This window comes from Triplophysa dalaica, chromosome 22, assembly GCF_015846415.1.
Source record: "Triplophysa dalaica isolate WHDGS20190420 chromosome 22, ASM1584641v1, whole genome shotgun sequence".
NCBI classification, from domain to species: Eukaryota; Metazoa; Chordata; class Actinopteri; order Cypriniformes; family Nemacheilidae; genus Triplophysa; species Triplophysa dalaica.
In genome coordinates, this window is record NC_079563.1 from 4,892,060 (window position 1) to 4,915,560 (window position 23,501).

A 23,501-nucleotide genomic window follows, 5' to 3' on the forward strand; every position below is an offset into this window, starting at 1 on the left:
CTAGTTTTATGATGCAGGGTCACATATACATTTATGATTCATGTTATTATTTTAAAATGTTTTTTACTGTGTTTTAATTAGTGGAATTAAGTTTTTAATCAAAATCATGTTTTGTGTAAATTTTGGGTGAAAAAAATATATTTTGTTTATTCTATTTTACATTCAAATAAATAATTGAGGTAAAAAAGTATATAAAAATCACCAAATAAATGCATAACTTGAAAGCTTTGACATGTATTAAAAAGAAAAAAAAGATGGTTTTATGAGATTTTTGTAAAATATAAATTTAATCACAAAGTGACCAAATTTGTCCACTCACAGCAGATTCGTGCAGTTGTAATGAACATCAGTTGAGGGTTCTTTTCATTCATAACTCGAACCCATACAGTCTTCGGTTCTCTGTAAGTTTGCACACAGACATTAAACAATCATTTATAAAAACATTACATTTGATTGAATAGTTTGAGGGTTTAAAAATATGCTCGGAAAATACCTTTGTCATAAACTCCAGTAAGAGACAGAGACACCACCGGCTGCTTTTCATTTGTTTATTTATATATTGCAATAAGCATTGATACTCGTAACTGGTAAAACGTTAGAAAAAAAGCATGTGACATAATAAGAGTACAGTTTATCAAAACATTACTGTTACAGCCGGATCATTTATGATCCACCTTCAACACAAACCTCTGGTCAACGTAGTGTTCTTCAGAAAACAAATCAATATAAAAGAGAAATGTGACCAAACACGAGACGTAAGAAAACAAACCCCAAAAGAAAACTAAAATCCACACAAAACTAAAACTATTTCAAAGGAAAGTGGGGTAACAGAAGAGAGTGTAATAAATATAATTCAGCAGATTAATGCGCAGCTATGAGTCCACTGCCGTCATGAACGTGTTGAGACTATAAAGATATATTTACAGGTTAGTATGGAAGTACAGTGCCAACATCACTCGGGTGCTTGTTGATCTTTGTTAAGAAACTGTGAATGTTCTCCAGCGCAGTAAAACAGACGTTTGGCCACACATTCTGCTTCATCACTGACACAGAAAACAACAGCGATACGGTGTGAAAACCTACAGCTACCTGACCGACACGCCATATATGTTTGCGATTGACTCTCTCGGTTTCTCCACACCAAAAGTACAATATAATGTGTGAAATGGTTAATGGATGAAATGGTGGTGATTCGAGTGAACCGAGCGCTGTACAGTCACACAAACACATAACAGACTTCTAACAGGTGAGATTGTACCATCGGCTTCACTGAATCCATCCACTTCAAATATCAAATCAAAGATACATGCAGCACACACTTAAGTACTAGTAAATCCTCACATATATTGAGAACTATAAATATGAATATATTCATTCTAACATCAGGATATTTCTCAGGTATGGTGAATCTTACACGCTCAGAATCTGAAAGAGAAACCGCAAAGAAAAAGAACTTCAGTGCAGGAAAAAGAAAAGATAAAGCGAGCCGCTTCATAATGAGTGTGAAGACCCTTTTCATCAACTTCAGTCTGTTATTATGACTTTATTAAAGACATTCAGTAACACACAGAGGAGAAGCTGACGCTTGTGTGTGTGTGTGTGTGTGTCGCACACAATCACCTGCATAGAAGAACAAATCACATTCAACACTGAAAGCACAATTCAAGACGTCTTTGATTGAGTCCCAGACAGACATGATGGATGAAAATGAACAGTCCTACAGGGACCCTTTACGAGGGGATTTCTTTAACATGATTGGACTTTGGTCAAGGGACAAATCAGCCAAACGTTTCCGTACGAATGAAGTGATGGGCAACATGACATTCTGCTTCGGACGTCTCGATCTGTATCTGCCTATCGATCAAGCGATGGCTTCAAAACCCAATAAACAACAATCAGAAGGTCAATCTAATAAGGCAAAGGTGGTCTCTCTCTCTTGGTCTATTGTGTTTGTGGAATCTGAGATCCAGAAGTGGAATTTATATTAACCGCTCGCAGGGGGACAACGAAAACTCTACTGGCTCCTTCAAATAGCCTTCACGTTTGATCATTGAAACATGGCCACAACACGATGCCTAAAGGAAGACGTCAAACTCTGAAAAAGAGGAAAAACGGTCTACAATACAAGATTTGAAATGAAGTGCAGTGGAAAGTTTCCAATGAACTCCACTCGCATTAAAACGCGTGATAAAATCAAGCTTCACATTTAAAACCCAATAAAAACGATCATCGAAATCTACATTATAAATCAGCAGTCAGGGCCGGAGTGGAAAAGTTGATGCGATTGAACAGGAAGGCACGTCACCAAGGCTAGAAGTGTGGCAAAGAACTTTGTGGTTTTCTTCCAAGAGAGAAAAGAAGAAATGAGGTGATTATTGCTTCATTAAGAGCAAACAAGAAGTACGAAAGAGGAAAAAAGAATCCACAACTCAAAAAGTTGTGTCATAATAATGATACCGACAATTAGTGTTACAACGTGTGCTCAGAAACCTTTGACTCAAAGACAATATAAACCGTCAAATGTTGATCTTCCATGCAGACCTCCACGCCGTTGAGGAACGTTTCAAATGTTGAAACCAGTGAGCTACAGAAAGTGTCTCATCATCATTAGATTATCATTGTGTGCTGGTAAGTGTGCGTTTACATGTGTCTGTGATCTCTTTACGAGTAGAAGGTGAGGACGCTCTGATGGTTTCCACGCACTAAGAGGATGGGTGGCAGGTCTTTGGATATGGTGTCCAGCCAGGCCATGTACAGAGCGCTGGAGATGGCTCCTTTCCTGGCCAGCGGCATGCTCCTGTCACACCAAAAACACATCAGTCTTCTATTCACTTAGAAAGCATGTCCAAAGTTACAAAGATGCGAGTCTGTGTTTCTCTCACATGACAATGAGGTTTGCCGTGCTGGAGTGCTCCTTCAACAGCTCATTTAGTCGGATCTGACGATTACTCTGAACAAACAAACAAACAAACACAATTAAATACATTTTCCAGAAAATTTAAGGCCATGAAAACAAAATGTTAATGCATTTTATCAGCTGAAGAACTGCCTTTGTGCTTTTGTGATATCAGGTACTGCACCGTACAGCACACTTAGTGACAATAGACAACGCAGGAAGAAAAAACTTAATTATATTCTACCGATTCAACATCAAATCACTTTGGGGATACACCTCAAGGCTTTATTTTGGGTCCTTGGTGATTCCTCTTTTGTGCTCCTTAAAACATCCTCACAACTATCTTCTTATAAATAAATGTGACTTTTTTGTAAGCTTGACACACAAAGATCACTCACTATTATCTTTGGTTCAGATAGTAAGAGTGACAGAATCTGTAAAACAGTGGTGGTTAGGGGTTTTTCTTTAGTGATGCATCTTTTATTTTGATCCGCTAGTCTTTGACCTGCGTGACTGGAATCAGGGCGAGCAGGACTAAAAACTCCTGATTGTTGCGGTTTTCTGGTTAATTGTTACGTTCATGTTTTTAAATCTGATCTGAAAACATATTTTTCATTTCGCCTTAAATGCTGTGAAGAACAGCTGTGTTCATAGCCAAAACCAGATGTCCACATGGTCTGTTCGAATCATCAGTTTTTCAAAGCAGCCATACAAAATAAACATTCCTGATACTAATTTTAGGGGCTTCAAGACCCCTTGTGACACCAGCAGCTCAGTGAGATGAATGCTTGGGACTGTGGGGTGTCTTTCATCTTCTGATGTTCCGATTTCCATCACCTTACATGTTTGCTATACACAAATGTCTGGCAGATCCATGCAAAACGTGCGACGTGAGTGATTTTGAGACCTTGGCTTTGTAGAGCTCCAGCTCATTGTCGGTGATTCTCCAGGGTTCCTCGCTCTTCAACTTCTCAGCAGCTTCCTGCTCCATGTCATCCTCTCTCAGTTTATACCGCTCAATCATTTCAGCAAACTCTTCCAAACTGTTGACATCAAACCCACAGAGATCAGCATCTCAGCGAAGAGCTTTTCTCAGAAATCAGCATCATATGACTGTACAAGTGAAGATCTTGAATTCATACCCCTTTGACTTAGGCTTGGTGTTGATGTCACCCAGGACAGTGATGTCAGAGAAATCGATCCTAAACTTGCTGAGCAATGTGGCCATTCTGAAAAGACAACATCACATTCTCATGACTTATTCACTACAGTTATTAATCATTCATGCAATATTTGCTACAGTCTCGTTCTTATGGAACAGCTGCTCAGACGTTTATTGGGAATGCTGATCAACTAGGGCTAAATGAAAATATTCCTGTAGGATGAGTTTTATAAAGAGCTGGCAGCTGAACGGGTCTAAATATAGCCAACAAAAGCTCTGCCGCCACCGCTGCTGCGGAGGACAATGGCAGACATTCATCTCACACAATATCTGCATGTGAAACACACAGTCCAGTGTTCATTCATCCAAGCGCTAATAGCAAGAAATCAATGTGTTTCTAGCAGCTCTCGTCACTGTGAAAGCAAGACACGGATGTACTGACGCTCTGCGATCGTGGTCGATTCTGTTGATCTTTCCACCGATGAACACTCTGATCTTACAGTCCTTCCACTTCTTCTTGTTGGCGATGAGATAGGGGATCAGAAGAGTCAGACCTGACACAAACACAACGTGAAAAGGTCATTTCCTTGCACGTGCAGGATCATGCCAACACAAAACCGTCGTCATGACGATGTGATGCGGAACAAAAGAGCGGTCTCACCTCCGTCATCAAAGAGCCACCACACATCTACTGTGCCCTTGCCCTGTTTCTTCTGGAACTGCTGACTGGCATCTAACAGCTGCTGATCGGCCACATTCAGAGGAACAGTTGGACTCCTTTTATCTGTGAGCGCACACAAACACAGTCACAAGCCTCGTCGACGCGCACACACACACAAACCAATGATGCTGAAATATTATCAGTGAGCGCTGAAGCAGACAGAGAGAATTCTTCAGTGGAAAAGAGCCTGTAAGAGGAGTATTAGAGGACAGATCACACACAGGAAGTGACATCAGAGCCCAAAGACACGCTACTGCGCCACACGAAGACAAGAAGGTCAGAGGTCATGAGGAAGAAGCAGCGAGACCTAAAGCATGTGCATGCAGGCCTGAGACGAAGTGAGCAAATAAATGAGAATGAGCACAGTACATGTTCTGGCTTTCTTCAAGAGCGGCCGAGTGTGAGCTTTGCCATCATCATCCTCATCTGATCACCAGAAGAGAAAACACAGCAGTGTTAATGCCATGACACACACACACACACACACTCTCACGCACACACTCTGACGCACACACTCTCACGCACACACTCTCACGCACACACTCTCACGCACACACTCTCACGCACACACTCTCACGCACACACTCTCACGCACACACTCTCACGCACACACTCTCACGCACACACTCTCACGCACACACTCTCACGCACACACTCTCACGCACACACTCTCACGCACACACTCTCACGCACACACTCTCACGCACACACTCTCACGCACACACTCTCACGCACACACTCTCACGCACACACTCTCACGCACACACTCTCACGCACACACTCTCACGCACACACACACACGCACACACACACACACACACTCTCACGCTTCGTCTGCTGCACTTTATTACATCAGCCTGACACGTGGAGAGAGAGAGAGAGAGATCACCGCCCTCATCATCATTCACAATCATCATCATCATGAGTGTTAAACACTTGACTGAAGTATCATTCGGGTGAATTTTGGACAAAAAAACTCAAATCTGATCATTTCACAGGAAGCAAACAACATAAGTAAAGAAGCACTTCTGTACTGTTTTGATCCTTACAGATGTTGATTCAGTTGGTTGTATTTTGTGTAGTTGTTTAAGGTAAACCATCTGGAGCACATTGTTTCTCTCTTGATAAATGGTTTATATGTCTGATAAGGAAGTGACGAGATGATCACAGGTTTACAATCAAACATGTTGTCATTGTTAATTCACCCTCATGTTACTCCAAATCACAATGACATTCATCATGGTTTCATGGTGAATCTGTGCATGAAAACACACAAACAACAGCGTCTGCTCATCATATGTGCGCTCAAACACTAGTGTTGATCTGAATGAGACAACGTTTGATTGTGTTTTTTCATCTGTTGAGCGGCTCGATTTATTTTCTCAGTCCTCCGCCGTCAGCTGGAGCTGGAAGAGACTCATTTATCACAAACATGTCAAGTCAAGCAAACACTCGCTGGATTCCCAGACCACACGCTTCCTCTAACACAACACATGTGTGTGAGATGAGGAGAGAAGAGTGAGGTCAGGAGGTCACCGTGGGACTGCTGCTGTGAGAAAGCAACACTGAAGATCACAGGATTAACTTCACTCAATCAAACTCTGTTCTTATGATATTCAAGTAAAAAAAACATGTGCACCTTTCTGGACAGCCGGGCTGTTCTGGACGCTGGTGGTTTTGGATGAGGGTTTGGAGGAGTCTCCGTCAGAATCTTTACTTGTGTCCACTGACACCACCACATCTTTTATAGCTGAAGTGTCATCTTCACACATCAATCAAACATGTACAGGTCAGTCAGGTTCACATGCAAACTCTAAGCTAGCGTCAACATCAACAACCCATTATTACACGACTCATTAGTCTGAGATCAACACGCGTACAGCTGTGTCACGCACATCATTCTAACAGACCCTTATATAACACAACAACATACCTTGACCCTGAATGTGGGAGATATCAAGTCCTTCTCTCAGCCGAAGAATCACTACACCATACTGACAGTCAAACGCATCACTGCACACACACAAACACAACTCTTCATGTCACACACACATTTGACATTTGCTCAGAAATAGTTGTTATATCATCAAACTCACTGAATGATGTTGATGTACGTCTCCACCTCTTTAATATCTCCAATCCTCCAATCATTCTTAAAGCCCAGAACTAAACTGTTGGGCCTCAGTCGACCGAGTCCAGCCGCCTGAAAGTATAAGATCAGTATCAGTGTATGAATAAACTCCTCAACTACTTAAACATCAACAAATTCACTTTCATTCATTCTAATCAACTGTTGTTTTTTTCTGTTTATGTGATTCAATTTTTTTAACATACTGATGTACGTCATTTATATACTTACACAGTAGAGCGGAAAAGAAATCACATGAACAATAATAATAATATAGCTGCAAGCAGCCATTACGGGGTCAAGCACTGGGAAATATTTTGACCATATCAGATGATCAGATTTTGAAAACCAAGTTTAGAAACAGGGAAAGGCACTTAGAACACAATACATCGCTTATAACTTTTGACCACTAGCTGAGACCAAATTTTAATGAGGCAGACAAGATGTATTGATTATGCATACCAAGTTTAGTGTCAAAACTCAAAAGTATCCTGAAGATACAGACATATAACTTTCATTGATCTACTTAATGAACCTTACCAAGTTTTGTAGCAATTTACCGTTGTGTTTGTAAACACAGCATTTTACGACAAAATTCCAAGTGGGCGACGCCTACAGTGGCAGACAGAAGAACATCGGCTATCCTTTGACTCGGCATGACTCAAGGAATAAAGTGAGACCACTCATGATTTTACACCAAAGTTTTCAAAAGTTATAAGCAAAACTGGCCGTTTTTAATATCTCTTGACCAGACAGTGTGTGTTACCTCAGGTCATGATTGCACTGATAATGTACCATGTTTCGTGTCAATACATGAAAGTTTGGTGAACATACTGCATCAAATCCATTTTGGTGTGCTCGTCGTCACATTTGTTGATGCGTTACATGAGAACCGATTGAAAAATTCAAAATCTTTTAAAAACTTTTGTCAGCAGTGTCTCCAGATGTTGCATAGCATATTTCATGGATGAGGAGTTCGAAAAAGGTTTTCTTAAAATTTAAAATGGCGGAAAAAATTTCATAACCGAAAATGATGTCATACAGTGCATTCGAATCGGCATGAGGCAAGTTTGCTGCTAGGATGTACGGTTCAAAAGTTATAGGCAAAAATATACAGTCAGGTCCATAAATGTTGGGACATCGACAAAATTCTAACATTTTTGGCTCTATACACCACCACAATGGATTTCAAATGAAAAGAACAAGATGTCCTTTAACTGCAGACTGTCAGCTTTAATTTTAGGGTATTTACATCCAAATCAGGTGAACGGTGTAGAAACTACAACAGTTTGCATATGTGCCTCCCACTTTTTAAGGGACCAAAAGTAATGGGACTGAAAAATAATCATAAATCAAACTTTCACTTTTTAATACTTGGTTGCAAATCCTTTTCAGTCAATTACAGTCTGAAGTCTGGAACGCATAGACATCACCAGACGCAGAATTTCATCCCTGGTGATGCTCTGAAAGGCCTCTACTGCAACCGTCTTCAGTTCCTGCTTGTTCTTGGGGCATTTTCCCTTCAGTTTTGTCTTCAGCAAGTGAAATGCAAGCTCAATCGGATTCAGGTCAGGTGATTGACTTGGCCATTGCATAACAGTCCACTTCTTTCCCTTCAAAAACTCTTTGGTTGCTTTTGCAGTATGCTTTGGGTCTTTTTTGAGGCTCACCAGTGGTTTACATCTTGCGGTGAACCCTTTGTATTGACTCTGGTAAAGTCTTCTCTTGATTGTTGACTTTGACACACATACACCTTCCTCCTGGAGAGTGTTCTTGTTCTGGCAAACTGTTGTGAAGGGCGTTCTCTTCACCAGGGAAAGAATTCTTCGGTCATCCACCACAGTTGCTTTCCGTGGTCTTTCGGGTCTTTTGGTGTTGCTGAGCTCACCGTTGCGTTCCTTGAATGTTCCAAACAGTTGTTTTGGCCACGCCTAATGTTTTTGCTATCTCTCTGATGGGTTTGTTTTGTTTTTTCAGCCTAATGATGGCTTGCTTCACTGATAGTGACAGCTCTTTGAATCTCATCTTGACAGTTGACAGCAACAGATTCCAAATGCAAATAGCACACTTGAAATGAACTCTGGACCTTTTATCTGCTCATTGTTATTGGGACAGTAAGGGAATAGCACACACCTGGCCATGGAACAGCTGAGAAGCCAATTGTCCCATTACTTTTGGTCCCTTAACAAGTGGGAGGCACATATGCAAACTGTTGTAATTCCTACACCGTTCACCTGATGTGGATGTAAATACCCGCAAATTAAAGCTGACAGTCTGCAGTAAAAGCACATCTTGTTCGTTTCATTTGAAATCCATTGTGGTTGTGTATAGAGCCAAAAATGTTAGAATTGTGTCGATGTCCCAATATTTATGGACCTGACCGTATTAGGAAGTTTGGACTGTTGGTGGCGTTACAGAGCTTCACAACTTTCCCATATACGGTTCAATGGGCTGCCACATACTTCCATGGCACAGCCATTTTCAAATAGAGATCCCGGAAAATACACAGAAAATGTGTCCGGGAATTTGTCCCGAAATTCACACACATTCCGTAAAGATCACCTAAAGACACATGGCGTAATATACTGCAAAGTTATTGTAGTGGAGTAGGCGGGGCGAGACCGTGAGTTGAGGCTGGTGAGTGAGTGATAATGAGCATCAGCTGTGCGCGCACTGGTCTCGTATCACGGAGGAGATTGGGAGCATTAGAGAACGAGTGACCGGACCGTTGAGAAGAGAGGACCAGGCCTGGGTTTTAGTTGTGGTTTGTTTGTCACCAGCAGTCGTCCGTGATTAAACGTATTGAATTTTTGCCGGTTCCTACCTCCTTCCTTCAGTGCATTTTTTTCGTGAAATTAGGGTTGATAACGGTGAAAGATACTTGTGTTGTTAGGTGGCTAAATAACACAATTTAATATTATTACTGCCTTCCTTTAATGATTAGGCCTAAATAATATCAATTTTTTTTGTTATTATTCAGCATATATTGTTGCCTTTTGAAAAATCCTGTTGTATTTATATTTTTATTGTAAATGCAGAACAACGAAGAGTCACAAGAATGCAATGTAGGCTACTAGATTAAGCTAAATATAAGCTTAATATAAAATGTCATATTAAAACATATGAAATCAAATTGTTCAGTATTATTCAGTGCAAATTTACAAAACCTTTAAAAAATATATATATAACGGAATCATGGGAAGTTAAAATGAGTCAGTATTTTTGCAATATAGCCTAATGCAACACAGAAGGCACGGTATTATATTTTTTTAGATAAATGATGTACAATAATGAGAGTTTAAAAATACGTTTATCGTTTTTTAAAACAAAATTTGAGAAAAGTTTTTTAGCATTTAGATTTTGTAACCATTTCGGAAAAAGATTGTGCAGATCAAATGAAAAACCTGCTAGGACCTAAAGCATATTGAACATAATTCTATAAGAACCACAAATAAACACTAAGGTCGGTATATGATCATGGTGTTTATATTTATCATTTTTTTGTTGAGAAAAAAAAAAAAAAAAAATCACATAACTATTCGGGTGAAAGTTCGGAGTTAGTCTGTTAACAAGCGGGTTTCCATCACTCTGGTTTTATTCGCATTTTAAAGTTTCGCATCAGAAACGAGTGATGGAAACACCAAATTTCGAATTAAATACGTTGTGGTGATTTTTCATTTTTAAACGAGTTTTTTATTTTTAAACGAGTTAATGGGTATGATGGGAAAACGCATTTGCAGAATAAATTTCTCCCAAGTCACATAACGGCACTATGAGATTGGGCGAAACCTGAGTAACCAGAGTACTGATCTTACATTTGTTGTGTTTAGTAATTGTCTGCTTGCGCAAGTAATATTATATATGAAAATGATTTTATTCAGTGGCTTCTCTTTCTATTCTTACTGATATTTAGTGGCAGTTTATTAGGACAGTGACGACTGACCAGTTGGATGGAAACGGTGCTTATTCGCAAATGTTTTATGCGATATTTCCAATTTTGCACAGAAACATTCAGGCTTCTCCGCAGCACGAGGACAGAAGGTGCACACAGCCACTTTTAAGGTTGGTAAGGATCAAGTTTATTGAAGCGCTGTGTATTTTCGTTTTAATATTTTTGAAAGAAGTCATTTCAAGTTTAAACAGCATTTACAAGCAGACAACTTTATTCTCCCATGACAAATCTGACCTTATGTTTGGTGATTAGGACTCTTGCATTCATCCATGATTAAGCTAAAGACAAATAGGACTATTTTTTAGTTTACAAACTAAAGAAAATAATCGCTTAACTTAATTTGTTTTCATAGCCAAATTATATACGATTTATTATAGATGTGTGCCATCACTACACCGCTTCTACTGCATTATCTCAGCCTTTTGTTCAGATAGGGCACTTTCCGGGACTGATCCCGTTAATGTTACTAGGTCCCCTTTCCGGAATGATTTTTCGGATCTATCCGGGATGCTTTGCGATCACACAGAAGGCACTCTGGCAATTTTTTTGCAATTTTCTGGATCAGCGGGCTGTGTGAATGGGGTTTCAAGATGCAGTTGGTGACTACGCCATTTCATGGCTTGACCCCTCATTATCACAACATCCTTCAAATAATGCTAATTTATCTTTCATTTTGTTTTCTCTTTTTTGGTCAATAAATAACACCGTTAACGTGTAGGAAAGAGAGAGAGAGATGTTGAATACTTGAACAATATTTCTCATAGGTGTAGTAATAACACAAAGATAATCACGTCAGATGTCAGATTTACAATTATCAGCGATGTACTTGTAATGTGAAATAAAACTGGAATATCTTGGATTTATCTGAATAATTCTCACATAATCTTGGTTTCAAGATTACAAAAATGATTTCCTAAATTTTTTTGGCATGAACAAAACTCCTTTTTGTGCATTAAAAACAAGCTTTGACATGTTTAAAAGCATTCATTTACTGACAGGCCTTAAAAATTCTCATCACCATTTAAAACTGTCAATCTCAGAGCATGTTTTGTAATAATCATATATACTGTAATAAGACAATAATCTAATATGAAATCCAGAAAACAAGAGAATATTATGTTTTTAACATGAGAAATATCAAGTTATCTGTCAGGTCTAATAGATCCGTTTCTTCACATAAAATCAAACTTCATGTTACGATATATGTGACCTAGGGCTGCAACAAACGATTATTTTGATAGCCGATTAATCTAACATTTATTAGACCGATTAATCGACTAATCAGCTGTTATTTCAATGACTAATCGGTAATTTAATGATTATTCAGCTTTCAAAACTAGTCAAAACATTGAGTTATACATAATTTACGAAATTAATAAAATCAATTCAGCTTTTGATATTTGTCTTAATGAACTTGAACCAACTGGTTACTCTCTTTAAGTTTGCCGATTCTGTCCAACTTGAATCACACAAAACTCTCTGCAGACTTTTAAATAAAAACAAATAATTAAATCAGGTGAATTTTTTTTTAAATGTAGACAAATCTCTTGACAGAAGCATTAAGCAGCATTTATATGACAACAGTTCAGTTTAACTCTTTCCCCGCCAGCCTTTAAAAAAAAAAAGTTGCCAGCCTACGCCACCGTTTTTTTTATTTCCACCGAACTTAAATGGCTCACAGTACATTTTCTGTAGCAAATATATGGAAGAACAATATTTCAAATGAATGAAAGAGTCTCTGCTTTTAAACAAAGGAAACGGTATTCTTCAATCTGGATTTGTTCCCTTTTTTCTCACTCCGTTGATGTGGGAAGGTTTCTTCAAAAAATCTTGATTAAACAGCTGAGATAAAGTTTTTTCTCAAAGATTCCGCCCAGATTATACTCAGAACAATCATTAAAATCCGATAAGAAATATACATTCTAGGTTCTGGTATTCTGTACTTTTTCCCAAAGGTGTGTAACAGCGCCACCTGCTGTACAACAGTACTAACACTGATTGCTGAAATAACCTTTAAAAATCTTTGGCGGGGAAGCGTTTTTTTTAAATGATGAGATAACTGGTGTTGATGGCGTAAATGAAAAAGATCAACTAACAGAAGAAAATATTTAAAAAATAAAGGCAAGATATAAGACTCCTATCACTTAACGTGCCCCTCTTATAATCATTTTCCTCTTATGTAATACCTAATAGTGTTATAATAATCAAATTCTATTCTCTCATATAAGATTTACCGCTAAGTTAGTTGGTTAGCTCTAGATAGAGAACACTCGCCTCTTTCCTGCTCCGGGATGTTTCCTTTTTGAATGCAAGTTCCGCCTTGCATGCATTGCACACAAGCGCATTTTTTGTTTTCAATTTGGTAAAGCTTTCCCACACTTTACTTGTTCGCATTCATTTGTAGGTCGCCAAAATTCTCACTATGTGTCCTTCTACTGTGATAGCATTCGGGAAGACTGCATTACACTCTAGCGCTACAGTATCGTAGTGGTCAAATTGTGATATTGCAGACCCTTAAATTAACTCAAGTAATCAAACGACTACTCGACAACAAGAATATTTGTCGAAATTTTTCATTGTCGACAATGTTGACTAATCGTTTCAGCCCTAATGTGACTTGCTTTTTATATGTCAGTGGGGACCTTAACCTGACTGCACATGACTCATGACACTGTGGGGACCATAATTGAGGTCCTCACGGCCACATATGCTTATAAATTGTGTGTGTGTCTGTGTGAGTCTAAACAGTCCTTCAAGAATGTTCTGGAGGATAAGAATAAAGTGAAGTTTGACACACACATAGAGGACAGTCTGAGCAAAAACTTAGTAGAATATTTTGATCAATCCGTTCTCGTATAGCACGTCTACGAATGTGACAACGTGCATGCAAAAATTAATCGGATGCTGTATCTTTGCCAAACTTTTGTGTATCGACACAAAACTTGGTAGACATAACCAGAGGTAACATACAAAGTTATGGCACAGCGCCACCTACTGGTCTTTTGAAAACTTTGGTGTAAAATCATAAAAGTGGTCTTGTTTGAATAGAGAGTCAAACCATACCCAGTGTTCCTCATTTGTCAGTTGTGGGCGTCGCCCATTTCGAATTTTGTTGTAAAATGATGTATTTTACAAACGCATTAACGAAACTTGGCAAGCTTCATCAAGGTCAAGTTCTGAGAGAACTCGTAAAGTTATAGGCCAGCACCCCCTAGTGGTTAAGAAATATAAGGACATTTTAATAAAATGCTTATTACATTACATGTTATTTTTGCTTTGTTTTATTTTGTAATTGTTTATATTACAGTGCTGAATCAAACCAACAATTGTTATTACAGAAACTAGTTTGGGACTGCTTTTTAATAGCCTTAAAGATGGAATAAAACACTCAGTTTCTGCCAATCTCATATTCATCTTGAGAACCTATACAGTAGTATTTCATACGTCGTATCTTTGACTTGAAGAAGATAGGGGTCCCATTGCCAAACCAGTGAGAGAACTACTGATCTAGAAGAACATCCCGTTGTTGTATTCAGAATATTTTAATCTATTTAAATGACATCATATAATGCAAATCGGGGCGTGTTTACAGTACTGAAAAAGCTATAAATTACATAAGTTGAATAATTCCTTCTTATTTTAAAATGATGTAGAGAGGGAGAGAACACAACTATGTTTATTGCTGAATATGTTTATAATGAAAATCTTTACTGCCGAGATGTTTCAGTGGTTTCATGAGAACGACACATCTGTAGATATCATCTCTTATCTGTCCAGCTCTGGTTCAACAGTACAAACACTTCAAAGAATAATAATTTCATAACCCCTGAAAAATGTCTCATAACTTGAGTGATGATTGCTTGCGAGGATCATGTGAAGTAAGTCTCAACCCGTGGCCTGAGTGAACATAACGTGACAATAATCTTCTTATGGACTTTCAGACTCATGACAGAAGAGACGCTCACACAAAAGTGATAATCCTGCTGTTATTCACGCAGCGCTGCTTCTCAAGAAACTCATTTCCCCCTCTGAGGACGAACATAACCGACTGAGCCTCGTACTCAAACATCAACATTCTTCAGAAGAGTGAGAGACACGCACCTGCAGTAAGAATTGAGTTCCCTGTCGAAGGTCTTCAGAGACGACGGAGGTGTAAAACGCTTTTGAGTTGTTGTGCAGGAGCCAGCGTTGATAGCGAATCATGTCACTGTTCAACTCTTTCAAGTTTGGTCGACGTGAGCTCTGTGAATGACACGACAGGAAACAGTTCATGCGCTATTATAGCATCATTTACCATCAGACGATTCTTATAGACCGAGACGTCTGAGGAGAAAGAAGCCAACAGACTTTCTGACCATCAGACTATTGATCAGCGTCTCACATACACTAATGGAAACATCTTGACAGCAAGAAGCTCAAACCTGCTGCAAAATATGTTAAGTCCTGCCATGACAAAAGAACAACCAACACAACACAACACAACACAACACAACACAACAGGATCCTGTCGCCCTCACAGAGAACACTCTCAATACTTTTCTCTTCATATTGAGATGTATGTATATATACTGTAGATATATTTTTATTTCATTTTTATCTCAATCTGTATTTGTGCATGTTTAGAAAACATTTTTCTGTGCTTTGGCAATGTAACCTTTGTTTAATCATGCCAATAGAGCTTCTTTCAATCTTGACCGCTACAACAAAACCATCATGGGGTGACTCACGGCTCGCACGTGGCCGCACAGCATCAGACCAACATTCTTTGTGAAAGCATGAACCAGATGAAGAAGTGCCGGACGACAGGTAGGAGGTCCCGTCATGACCAAACACTGAGGCCTGAAAGACACGATCAAGAGTTTCTCACGACCTATCCAGAACATCAGAGGATTACACACATCACGAGTCCTGAGATTACTGTCGGCTCACATCCACCACACACACAACACACTGGTCTCCAACCCGCTCCTGGAGATCCACCGTCCTGAAGATTTCAGCTCCAACCCCAATCAGACACAGCAGAACTATCTGATGGAGGTGTGCTGGAGCAGGGTTGAGCTCCAGTCTGCAGGACGGAGCAGGGTTGATGAGCGCTGGTGTAGGAATCAGTGAGGACGGAAGGCACGGTGTCACTTCAATGACAAGAGATGGTTGACTGTGGAGAGGACGCGGCTCACCTGAATGTTTTGACGTGATCGGCTACACCGCAGAGCTGTAAACTGTGTGCCAGAGCCTGATGATATGTCAACGCTTGAGTGGATGAACCCCAGTTCACATCTGTGACACAGAGACCAGCACAAGAACATCAGACACACACAAGCACGCGCGCGCACACACACACACACGCGCGCTTCACTATACCTGGCTTCTTATAGCTGACATAAATGTAAAGCGACATGACGATGACGTTGGTCAACAGGGCCGCCCACCAGTTGATGACAAACATGACCACACAACACAGGACGGCTCCGGTCAGAGACACCCACATGTTGTAATACTTGAAGCTTGGCCTCCATCCTGCACAACACACAGAGAGAGAGAGAGAGAGAGAGAGAGAGAGGAGCACGTGAGGACGGGACAGATCAAAGTCTCACTACACCAGCTAACAGTCGCTAGTCAAAGTTCTGTGTGAATGACATCCAGAAACATCAAGAGATTACAGCAGCGTCTGGAATGTGACGGAGCTTCTCGATGTTCTCCGGACAACTGGTATCAAAGCATGAGAACACATCTGATTAAATGAGTTAGCATCAGTTAGCCGAGGGTTGTGTAACACGGGACACAAACTACAGTCATCAGGTTTAGTGGAGTCACGGTTACCTCGTAACGCTACAGTAGCACATGACATAAAGAATCTTAAAGAGACAAGACCCTTTACCTTCATGTGTGTGTGTGTGTGTGTGTGTGTGTGTGTGTCGGAGGTGAAGATATCTACCTGCTGGTCTTCAATTGAGGACAAACAAACCTCTTTACACAAAACAAATAAAAAGAACGCAGAAAATACAACTTTAATAGGAACAGCACAAAATCACGACCATCAGAAAATGATTTCAACATCATCAAAGATCAAAGATAACATCTCCAGGATTCCTGCAGTGGATGAAATGAGTTTCTTTCTTCATCAGAACACAGAAAAAGAGATTTCAAAGAACAACGTCGACTGCCATTGTGTGAACATTTCTCTAAATATCTTCTGTTGTGTTCCACTGAAGAAAGAAAGAAAGAAAGAAAGACTCGAACACATGAGGTCGAGTAAATAATGACATCTGTTGTGCGGTGTATTGTGTTTTTCAAGCTCAGATGTGTGATGCTAATCTTACCGGGGGAATTAGCTAGCGAGGCGTGAAACACCGAGAAGTTGATGAGAGCGTACGAGGCCAGAAAGAAGTTTGAAATGATGGGAGCGATGATGTTCAGATCGGCTGGAGAACAGGAAAACACACATCAGCACATCACATTTCCTGTCACACTCAAACTCTGTGAGTGCTGTGAACTTCTGCCTACCGATGAGAATGAAAGCCAAAGCGATGCCAAAGGTGAGGAAATATCCCCGCAGGGGCTCGTTGTTTTTACCGTAACCCTTCGCAAAGCCTGCGATGCCGGGGTAGATGTTATCTTTACATAAAGCCTGAGGAAAGAACACATGAAAATCACAGAACCGGTCAAACCTGAGTGTTTGCTTCATAAAGCCGTGAGAGACGCTCACCTGAAACACTTTAGGAGCACTGACGAGAGACGCCAGGGCAGAGGAGAGGGTGGCTGAGAAGATCCCGGCTGTGATGAGAGGACTGAACCCAGACGCCACGCTCATGACCTGAACACAAACACTTTACTACATCACCACTCTCTACACACACACACACACACAAACAAACACACAATGATGATGATGATGATGTACCTGGAAGTCGTTGTAAAGGCCGTATTTGCAGTGATTTTGAGATGTACACTGACTGAAGTTGTAGCCTAACTTACAGGCGGCGTCACTACAGTTTACAGCCCCGGCGCTCAGAGTAAAGTTATATTCCTCACCGGTGGCGTCTCTCACGATACAAGCACCTAGAAACACACACATGATACATGACAAACACACAGTGTGAGTGTTTTCTGCCAAAAAGTCCTCAGGACCACTACACAACACTACTTTCATCTGTCTTATGAATGTACTGCAAAACTCTAAAGATCGCTGAAGCTGAAGCACACATTTTGACCAAATAATACCTCATTAATAGCGGTTCACTTCTGTGATTTTGAGGATTGTGTTCACATCGGTATACACCGTACTGGAGGTCACATGAACCGCACCCCAGACCTCACGTTCTAACTGGACTCGAGCACAGTTCACGGGGTCAGAAGACAGCGTTCACATCATCCAAACCAACCAAGCACTGACGTTAATGGAACCAAACGCTGTAATGTGATCCCTGTCCTACATCTACTGTCTCGTCATGTTTGTGTTATGAAGTTTAGGGGACAGACAAGATCACAACGCTGATATCGCATCAATGGCATGTCCCCACCAGTATAGTGTCCAAGTGTGTGTGATGACGTGTTTACCTGTGGAGACAGCCACACCCACATACACCAGTCCTGTGATGAGAATGGCCAACATTGTTCCTCTGGGGATGGCCATCTGAGGGTCCTGTTCACAAAACAACATTTACACACACAGTGCCAACACAACATCGTAACACAAGAAAAAGACCCCCAGCACTCACTGCCAGATCTCCTGAGATGTTTGCGCCGGCCAGTATGCCTGTGGCCGCTGGGAAGAAGATGGAGAAGACGGAGAAGAAGGTTTCACCTCGAAAGTCTGGACCAAAGTTTTCTGCCAAGATGCCAGCTGAAAGGTCATCACATCATGTGAATATATGGAGACACAACTTTCTTCACAGACACACATCACACAACAAGTGCTTTTGTTTGGCTGTGTTGGTTCTGTGAGCTCACACATAACACATGAATGATATCTGAAAGCTAGCAAAGACGTCCTTGGCAGTGACCTATGTTCCTCTTTTCTACAACATTCAGAAGTAACGTCTTCATGATCTAAACATGTGTCTGCCTGCTCTCACCATCATAGCCGAAGAAGCCGTACTTCTGTTTGGACTCCACAGCGATGAAAGATCCGATGAAGTAGTTGAAGATGGCTGTCACCAAAATGACCAGGAGGAATATTTGAGCCTGAGACACAAGATCACACTCGTGAATGTAAAGATCAGCACTGATGGACTGATCGCAGAACAGTGAGCGGACGAGAGATGTCATGCCTTTGCCTCCCATTCCATCCCAGCCACTGAAATACCCAACAGCAGAATGACGGTGATGGTGCCGACGATCCGGATGTCATTATTCTTGTCCAACATCACCATCCCAGCATCCTACAAAACAAACACACATCATCGACATCCCAATACACACACACATCATGCATCACCAGTGGCTTCTGTTGAAGAGATTCTCACCAGTAACAGGTCCACGACGGTTTCAGCAAAACCCACCACATACATGGCCACAGCTACAGCGTTAGCAAAGGCAAAGATCAAACCGATAGAGCCGCCAAACTCTGGACCTAAACTCCTGGAGATCAGATAATACGCCCCACCTGAGAGAGAGAGAGAGAGACACACATCAACAACAACACAAGGACTTCACTAGATTACCAACACATTACAACTCAACAACAACAAAACCACACACATAAGGCCTCATTCATGAAACATTCCTAAATATCATCTTAAATATCATCGAGTCATTTGCCCGTAAAACAGATCTTCCCGAAAACTCTCCTCCGAATTCACAAATAGAAAAGGTTGAAGGTTATATGCTTCCCAATAAATTCATCAGTTAAACCAAAGTGCTGAAATAATAACACCTGAAATCATCTGAAAACAACCAGCTGGTGGCGCTTGAGAGCACTCTGAAGGCTCTGCGCGTTATTCTGGAGAAGTGTTGGGTGGTGTGATTTAGAATATCGCTACAGTTACCAGTATCTTATTATAAAGAATATTACTGAATAAGAAAATGCTGAAACCACTCATATCAAAATCCGTTTGTCAAAGAATACAGAACGTCACGTGAGGAGCAGGTGGACATTTCTTTCCCACCAACTATCATTTTGAATACACAAACATTTTTATGAATCCAAAAATTTGTGTCAAAACGACTGAACGAACGATTTACACAAAAGAATCATTCTGCTCATGTTTCATGAATGAGTCAGTTAGATGTAAGGTTTTTGGAGAAGATCATTTCTGCTCATAAATACAAATAATGTTCCAAACTATCTGCTGAATGTTTGTTTCCAATGTCGCTTTATAATCAACCCTTAAAAAAACGTTTTGTTTCTTTCTTTATTAATAGCAGAATTGATATATTAATATAAATGTGAAGAAGCGTATACACTCGCTCATGTTTGTGAAAGATGTGGATGTCATGCACTGCAGGAAATATTGAAGCTTATCTCAAAGATTGTGGGTATAAACCTCAGTGCACACACACACACATGGATGACTCTCTGTGTGTGCTCAAGACTCTGGATGAGTGTGAGAAACAGCATCAGAGCTGTCAGTCACTCGTCTAAAACAAAACTCAAGACTAAACACACAAAACATCAGGATCACATTCACAGAAAGAAACAGCTAAAGCGCTCATGAAAAAACATCTCACAGAAACAGCATCAGGACGTGCTGTGGAGAAGAGCCACTATCAGTTTCACATGTTCTCAGAGAAAGAGAGAGAGAGAGGTGACGTCACAGGAAGGTGTCCTCTACTAACAGACAAGCGCTTCACAGCTCTGACCATCATCCAAAACACCTCTGAATGACCCAAACATCTATTACCTGTGGAGCCCTTCAGAGATCATGTGTGAGAGTGTGTTTGTGTTGTTATCACTTTATAACAGTACAGCTGCTCCTCACGGCAGAACACCAGACCCAGACCCAGTGTCTTCACATTGCATTGTGATTGGTCCACAGTGACACAGATGTCTGCAGGTTCAAACTGTGATCATCACTTACAGGCGTACACTACATCATGACGTCAACTTAACTCTCCAAATTGCGGCTAAGTACTGTGATTAAAGTGTGAGGAGTTGGTTCTGGATCTTGTGTTCTGCAGCGAGGACCATCTCTGTTGAGATGAAAGTGTGCAGTTAGTAAAGGAAGAGTTGAAGAACACATGAAAAGTGTTTGTGGAAGTATCAGCAGGCTTTAGAAAGAACCCTCAGTGGCCGCGCACAAGACATCTGTCTGGTGGCCAAATCTCATTTCAGCACAATTTACAGAAACACAATCCCAATGTAGCGAAGTCAAATGGATCTGGATCAATCCCAGCATGCACCTGTCATGAGGTGGAGAATTACCTCCTCGTACGAAGCCGTTGGTGGCGATGGCTGAGGTGGAGCAGCCTGTGATGGACGTCACGACGGTCGCCATCAGCACGATGATGCAAGAGTACGCTGTGAGGAGAAGAACATGAGGATGAGCAGAGCGTTTATGACGACGTGCTCCAGACCTTCAGCAGAGAGAAACCTACCGATTCCAGCATGACCCACGATCCACGTCATGCGAATGAACAGCATTACGCCCCATATGTTTAACATGCAGCGCACCTGCACACACAAGATGATGCTGAGAACATCAGCTGAAACACACACATTCACCAACACCACCAGACTTCTGATAAGATAGACCAACTAAAAACAATTATAACACAGCTCTTTGGAATGCCTGATTCTGATTGGCCAGTCGTGACATTTGCCGGTTCATTATTCTCAGATAACAACTTCTCAAAACAATAACACACGGTGACCGGGATGACAGGTTTTATGACAAATGGAATATAAATATGTCTTATAATAACATATATATGACATGAATGTTTGTGACGTTTGAACGTCATGTCTGACCTTAAAACTGAAAGTAACACTAAAGGTCTGCATTCAGTTAAAAATGAGCTAATACAATTTTTAATCCAGTTTTTTCTCATGTGGCAAGTAGGCGTGTAATAAGCGGGATAATGTACAAGCAGCCGGCTGTCATCACCAAATAAACCCTCCACTTCTTATCTCTGTCATAACAACCATATTCCTTACATAGAAACCTATATCGCAAAATAATCCCAGAAAAAAACCTGAATAGACACAAGCTTGATGACCATGATATTAAATAAATTCATCCAATATAAACTGCTTTTCACAGATAAGTGCTGGATTGTACAGTTTACACTAGCATTAGCATTAGCATTAGGTGTTAAATATGGTTATGCTCTTTCACTGGAACTGAAGCTGTAAACACACAGGATCATTCCTTCAGAACACATGAACTCTTCAGACTGAAATGCTTTAAATGTGGATGTGATTCCTGTGGTGGTTTAGATGGAAATGAAACGCAGGACAGTCTGAAGAACATCATGAGAAGCAGCGTGACGTCAGAGCAGAGGAAGTCTGTGTCATAATAATGAGCAGGAGACATGAAACAGAAGACCTCATGACTTCTGCAGTCCTATGGTGTGTTGATGAGGATGAAACGATGTGTTTAAGACTCATCTCCTGGTACAGCTCCACATCATCTCACAGACACAACTTAACACTAGCCTTCTCCTGACGCTCATTCTAATTCTTTAATCACTCGGAGTTCCAAATAAAAACAAAACGTGTGAATGAAAAGTGCAGCAAACCTATTTAAGGCCCTTCTTTCTTTCCTTTGATTTACATATTGTATTGTGTTCCTCATCTAAATGGATCCCTGTGCACTGCAGTTGTTTCAAACCTTTCAGACGCTCAGAGAATCTTTGGTAGAGCTGAAGATCTTTGCCTGAACCAGACCGACCGGGTCCCGTCGGTTAATTTCTATAATTTTACACAGGCTCGGGCTTGCGTGGTAAATGAGCGGTCATGTGATGGGTTTTGATTAGTGCGAGAAATATGCGAAATGGATGCAGAGGAGGTGAAATGGAGGCTTGAGGTGTGGAAAAGTTTTGACCATTTGCATAATGAGAATAATGAGCCAGTGGGTTATGTAAAATCCCAAAAATTTGACATTCTGTTGAAGTATGACAGCAAAACGACAGGTAATTTCATCGCTGATAAGACATATTAATCGAAGCTGTTCAACACATGCCAGTGCCCAGATCACCCTACAATGAATTTGTTTGTTACGGCATCAAATCCCATCCCTGCTAAGGATGACGGAGAAGTGTGTGTCCGCTTTTGCTGTAAAGACATTAGGCCTTTTAATATGGTAAATGGAGAGGGGTTTGGAGACATGGCGCAAGAACTAATTAATGTCGGGGCTGTGTATGGGAGGGTTCCTGTAAACTCTGTAATTCCCTGCCATGTGACAATCGTGAAGAGGTGAAGGAAGAAAAGAGGGAAGGCCATCTTAATTAAGAATTTATTTTAATTTAATTTGTTAAGAAAAACTCATTTTTAGTGCCGAGATGTTACGATGTTAGAGGACTTAATTTATTTCTTTGTTCTAACTTCCAAGTGTCCTATAGGCTATGTTATTCATTAATAAATGATGTTAAAACATGTATAAATGACTCGTTCTTGACCAGAGCGTGCACACCGCACATTTGAGTAATGTCAGGCTGTAAACGGGTTCGGTCTTTTAAAAAGCTGTCAATCAAAATGTACTT

The 23,501-nt window shown here is 40.5% G+C and overlaps 1 protein-coding gene across 2 annotated transcripts in view; it reads right to left on the reverse strand.

Moving 5' to 3' along the window:
• Positions 1-534: 534 nt before the first annotated feature.
• The window catches only part of slc12a2 (solute carrier family 12 member 2), a 62,334-nt gene continuing 39,367 nt past the window's right edge, over positions 535-23,501 (reverse strand). Inside the window, exons 3-27 of one of the 2 annotated variants that reach the window (XM_056735794.1) lie at positions 21,396-21,471; positions 21,223-21,318; positions 19,325-19,464; positions 19,130-19,240; positions 18,935-19,043; positions 18,578-18,702; positions 18,417-18,501; positions 17,761-17,918; positions 17,566-17,673; positions 17,364-17,487; positions 17,180-17,281; positions 16,221-16,376; positions 16,037-16,136; positions 15,587-15,698; positions 14,961-15,101; positions 6,876-6,982; positions 6,713-6,792; positions 6,419-6,541; positions 5,149-5,205; positions 4,720-4,842; positions 4,501-4,612; positions 4,039-4,125; positions 3,804-3,939; positions 2,883-2,950; positions 535-2,797 (exon numbers count right to left, since the gene is read on the reverse strand). In XM_056735794.1, coding sequence (XP_056591772.1) covers positions 2,662-2,797; positions 2,883-2,950; positions 3,804-3,939; positions 4,039-4,125; positions 4,501-4,612; positions 4,720-4,842; positions 5,149-5,205; positions 6,419-6,541; positions 6,713-6,792; positions 6,876-6,982; positions 14,961-15,101; positions 15,587-15,698; positions 16,037-16,136; positions 16,221-16,376; positions 17,180-17,281; positions 17,364-17,487; positions 17,566-17,673; positions 17,761-17,918; positions 18,417-18,501; positions 18,578-18,702; positions 18,935-19,043; positions 19,130-19,240; positions 19,325-19,464; positions 21,223-21,318; positions 21,396-21,471 — 2,772 coding nt within the window. In that variant the 3' untranslated portion in view covers positions 535-2,661. The remainder of the gene's footprint in view (positions 2,798-2,882; positions 2,951-3,803; positions 3,940-4,038; positions 4,126-4,500; positions 4,613-4,719; positions 4,843-5,148; positions 5,206-6,418; positions 6,542-6,712; positions 6,793-6,875; positions 6,983-14,960; positions 15,102-15,586; positions 15,699-16,036; positions 16,137-16,220; positions 16,377-17,179; positions 17,282-17,363; positions 17,488-17,565; positions 17,674-17,760; positions 17,919-18,416; positions 18,502-18,577; positions 18,703-18,934; positions 19,044-19,129; positions 19,241-19,324; positions 19,465-21,222; positions 21,319-21,395; positions 21,472-23,501) is intronic. The other variant, XM_056735795.1, reaches the window with a different exon arrangement.